Source organism: Drosophila melanogaster, chromosome 2R (genome assembly GCF_000001215.4).
Source record: "Drosophila melanogaster chromosome 2R".
NCBI lineage: Eukaryota > Metazoa > Arthropoda > Insecta > Diptera > Drosophilidae > Drosophila > Drosophila melanogaster.
Genome location: NT_033778.4, coordinates 10,937,936 through 10,942,355, shown reverse-complemented (window position 1 = coordinate 10,942,355; position 4,420 = coordinate 10,937,936). Strand labels below are relative to the sequence as shown.

The following is a 4,420-nucleotide window of genomic DNA, read 5'->3' as shown; positions in this document are numbered from 1 at the left end:
AAAGAGATGGCCGGTGGGTGAACCGCCAAGGCAACTGCCAATACATTGACATTATTGACTTGCTGTCGTGGCATGCAAATAACAATGCCAAGCCCCAATGCATTTTCCCCCTATTTCCCGCCGATTTTCCACCATCGCCTACCAATTCTACACTCCGCATCTCGAGGGCTGCGAAAATATTTTCCAGTAGAGATAAAAAAATTGGCAGCGATGCGAATCGGTACAACAAAACTTGCTAAACAATAACGAAATAACAAAAGCTATTGACATCAATGACAGCGTCCACAATCAACAATAAACAATTCCATAACCATATTACTGATATCCAAAACAAATTGTTTAATTTTACTAGCAGAGTGCTTAAATTAAAGTTGAGCAATCTTTATAAAACCAAGAGTACTAAATTATATGAATCAATAGAGAATATTAACATTTGAAAGCATTTGTGACAGAGAAATAAAATTAAAAATAAAATGTAACGAATCATGAAATGAAGGGCTTTCATATTTTCGATTAACTGCTGACCTACAGGAACCGGTTTAGATGCGACTCAATCTCTAGAGATGATCTCGAACAAGTTGGTGACTCAGCCCGCACAATCCATTGTTCAATTCTTTACAGAGCATCAATGAGCTTTAGTTGGATCGCAACATGCCAAGCGAATGGGGTAAGTTATTTTGTAATCTAGAGTTAGTTATATTTTTTAAAATTCACAAGTGCCTTTTCCTGCTTTCTGCACAGTATTTCTGATCATCTGTCTGATCCCAATGGCCTCCGGGGGCACTACGGCACCATCGCTGAGTGCCAGTCCCATAGTCTTCGCCCGGAATCTGTTCCGGGCCCTGAACGATGAAGTTCCGCCCGTGAATATGATGGTATCTCCGGCTGGTGCCCGCAGTGCCATGACCTTGGTGTTTATGGGGGCCGGCGGGAAGAGTGCAGATGAACTGCGCTCCAAATTGATATTGGGTGTATCAAATAAATCGGAAGTGGCCAAACAACATGCGGAATCCTGGACCGATGAGTGCTCCTGTGCAAAAAAAGGAGTTGCGCTGCGATTGGTCACACGATTGTACGTCAATGAAGAGGAGAAAATCCGGACTGACTTTAATGACATGGCCTTGGAGTTCTTCAATGCTGAGGCTTATTCTCTTAACTACTTGAACCCGGAAGATTCTGTCAAAAAAGTTAACAAGTGGCTAGAAAAACACACGTTTTACACTGTACGAAATCTGTTTACGCCCGAGGTTTTCAATTCCGATTCCAGTGTAATCCTTGTAAACTCACTGTTCTTCCGAGCCAAATGGAACAAGATATTCCCCCAGCAACTTACCCAGATCGATGACTTCTGGATAAATCCTCGGCAGCGAATGGAAGTTTCAATGATGAGGCAAATTGGTCAGTTCCGCTATGGGGAGTCCAAGAAACTAAAGTCACAGATCCTGCAATTGCCGTTTGAAAGATCCAATTTGACCATGATGATTATCTTACCAACTGCTATTGATGGCTTGCCCGAATTGGAGGAAAAACTTGGTCAACTGGACATGAACGAGGTAGCCGCCAAAAGTCTAATGAAGGAAGTGGATGTAACCATTCCAAAATTCAGGATCGAGTGCACTGTTGATCTTAAGGTTCCACTACAAAAGGTAGGTTACTATGTAATTACTTTGAAGCACACCTCCAAACATTCTATGTTTATTTAAGATGGGTATTAATAGTGTTTTTGATGCTGGACAAGCGGATTTGAGCGATCTTTTCGAAATGAAAACACCACAAAAGATTTCGGAGGCTAGACACAAAGTGTTTTTAAATGTTACTGAATTTGGGTGCGAAGTAGCACCAGAAGCAGGTGAGGAAACCGAAATGCCTTATTTTATTTTACTTCTGATATATTCTGATATATTCAATTACTATCAGAGGTCCAACCCGAAGTCCTTAAGAAGAATCCCGATCGCAAGTTCTTCAAGGCCGACCGCCCCTTTGTTTTTGCCATACGCGACAGGAAAAACGTTTACTTCGTTGGCCATTTCGTTAAGCCCTAATTGCATGTATTTTAATGATGATGGCCCACAGGCAATCACGCCAAAATGGGCAGTATCCCAATGAACTTGAAATTATTGCCAAACAAATGTACACAAAGAATTCGAAATACAACAGTAGAGAACGCTATAGTCGATTTCCTCGACTATCAGATACCCGTTACTCAGCTAATGGGAGTGCTTAGAAGATATTTAAAAATTTTGAAATTGAAATAGGTAAGATTTTGGTCATGGACACCCCGGAAGACCTCGAGCTTCCAGAGAACTTAAAGTTCTTTGACCTCTCGTAAGGTAATTGAAGAAAGGAGAATTGGAATTGCAAATATAGGTTTTGAGATCAAGGCGTTCATACGGACAGACATCCTTCTGATAAACGCACATAGCCAGATAGACTCGGCTAGTGAGTGATCTTGATTAAGACACATTTCCATTATAGGGTTGGAAATGTATCCTTGTACCTGTTACATACCATTCGACGAATCTAGTATACCCTTTTACTCTACAAGTAGGGGGTATAAAAGCAGCAGGCACAGGCTAACATTTGTGTGGTGGGTAGATTTTGGGGTGCAAAATAAATGGCAACATGGACGTTGCGGACAGATCATTGCGAAAATTCGCAGATGGAAGTGGGTGGGGAATGGAGAATGGTGGATCAGAAGGAATACGGAAAATGGGGGAAAGGCAACAAAGAAACGGCGGCTGCCCAAAACCAAATGAAAAGTAGCTTGGAAAATGTGAGCAGCTGAACAAGGTTTTTAAATACTCTTTCACATGTTGATATCCAATAGAAAAATGTAACAATGCTATGCTTTTAGCATAGCATGCCATAGCATTGTTGCAATTATAAAACCCATTATTACTCACCTTCACTTTTAGTTAAGTAAAGCGCAATATAAGAGAAAACAAAAAGGTGACACGCATAGAAGAATATCTCTTAAGTGCAATCCGAGCTTAAAGCGGCCCAGCAGGACTAAAAAGGACACCAGAAATATGTTTACCCCCCGTGAGAGTAGAGAAAAGTGGCAGTAAACGAGCATCGCCGGGATTCTTTTGCCGGCCAGGGAAGCCAACTTGTTAGCCAATTTTAAATACAACTGCTGCCACTGACAGTAATCAAGATTGCACGGCAATGCCGTCGCGGCTACAACAATGCCAAATGCCATTCCGGCCAGCAGAGGGCCAACAATTGAAAAATAAGTAATTTCTCAACTGTAGTGAACTTCGCCGAAGAATCGGTGGAGCATCAGGAGGAGGAGGAGTAAAAGGAGGAGCAGTTGTGGGTGGAGCAGCAGCTGAAACAAGCAGCCAAAGTTCGAGCTGGAGCATCGGAATAGGAACAGGAATCGGAATCGGAATCGGAATCGCAGGAGATGGAGTCGCTCGTCCGGTTGGGAAACGAAAACTTTGCCCGTCCAATTCATCGATGATTGTCGTGCAACGCGATGCGATTCTGGTTGTGAATCTGTTTCTGATTCTGATGCTGATTCTGAGTACGGCACCGTCGTCTGCCATTGATGACCATTGGCGGGAGCAACAACAGCAACAGCCGGCGTGGCACAAATGTTTATCTTTCCCCCAATTTTTGCCCCAATGGAAGCGAAGTTGGATCTGGAGCTGGAGCTCTTCCGTCAGCGCAGCGGAAGTGCAGCTGCACAAACTTTGGAAAGATCATGAGGGAAGTGCTGTTGGTATCGAACTGTTTCTGGCCATGTCATCTCCGTCAAATGCTAATGCGAAATGTCACCATAATCAAATTACCGAAACTGGGCACAACGAAATTAATTCGATTGCAGGCCAGGGCCATGAATAATTACAAATAAATGTGGAATTTCATATCGCCAATACTTGGTCAGGACACGAACATACACAAACACACACACACACACAAATAGAATCCAATTAATTTAATTGCTATGCATACGCTCGTGTTTGATTTACTCGAAATGCCAATATCTAATGGCCACAGTTGCGCAGATGAATAATCTATGGGAAAAAAACTGACCTCGCTTTTTCTGTGCATAATTAATTTGAATATGAATATTGTGGGGCAATGCAACGGAGGTCCCTTGCAACAAATTCGAAGCTAGGACCCATTTCGGAATGTAATTTAAAACCAATCAAACGCATCCACATGCAACAACGAGCGGCAAGTGCCGGCGGTCACAAAATGTATTAAGCATCATTGTTGGCTTCGCAATGATGTGTGGGGCGGGTGGTGGGGCACTGGGGCATCACTATTATCTATACATAACCCGTATCGTATGTAGGTGGAGACAATTGCCTCACAATGGGGCAAGCAATCCATTTAATAGTTGCAACAATGGGGGTAAGCGGATCTGCATTATGAAACAATCACTTGACCATGTGTAAAATAGGGTTAA

General features: G+C 42.7%; 1 protein-coding gene across 3 annotated transcripts, besides 1 other annotated feature; it reads left to right on the top strand.

The window, feature by feature from the left end:
• The first annotated feature begins 617 nt into the window (after positions 1–617).
• Positions 618–3,931, top strand: Spn47C (Serpin 47C). 3 transcript variants are annotated; one of them, NM_001299373.1, is made up of 4 exons: positions 618–667; positions 742–1,646; positions 1,705–1,849; positions 1,918–3,931. In NM_001299373.1, exons 2-4 carry the CDS (start codon positions 768–770, stop codon positions 2,040–2,042), a joined length of 1,149 nt encoding a protein of 382 aa, NP_001286302.1. In that variant the 5' UTR covers positions 618–667; positions 742–767; the 3' UTR covers positions 2,043–3,931. The 3 variants fall into 3 exon arrangements, with proteins under 3 accessions (NP_001286302.1, NP_001163116.1, NP_610633.1); NM_001169645.2 differs by having other exon boundaries at positions 1,918–2,168; NM_136789.4 differs by lacking the exon at positions 618–667 and having other exon boundaries at positions 687–1,646; positions 1,918–2,168.
• Positions 2,159–2,220: a mobile genetic element.
• Positions 3,932–4,420: the final 489 nt, after the last annotated feature.

Coding starts and splice junctions, on each gene's coding strand:
- Spn47C (NM_001299373.1), top strand. CDS start 768: ATGGCCTCCGGGGGCACTACGGCACCATCGCTGAGTGCCAGTCCCATA. Junction 1,647..1,704: donor TTAAGGTTCCACTACAAAAG/GTAGGTTACTAT, acceptor TGTTTATTTAAG/ATGGGTATTAATAGTGTTTT. Junction 1,850..1,917: donor CGAAGTAGCACCAGAAGCAG/GTGAGGAAACCG, acceptor AATTACTATCAG/AGGTCCAACCCGAAGTCCTT.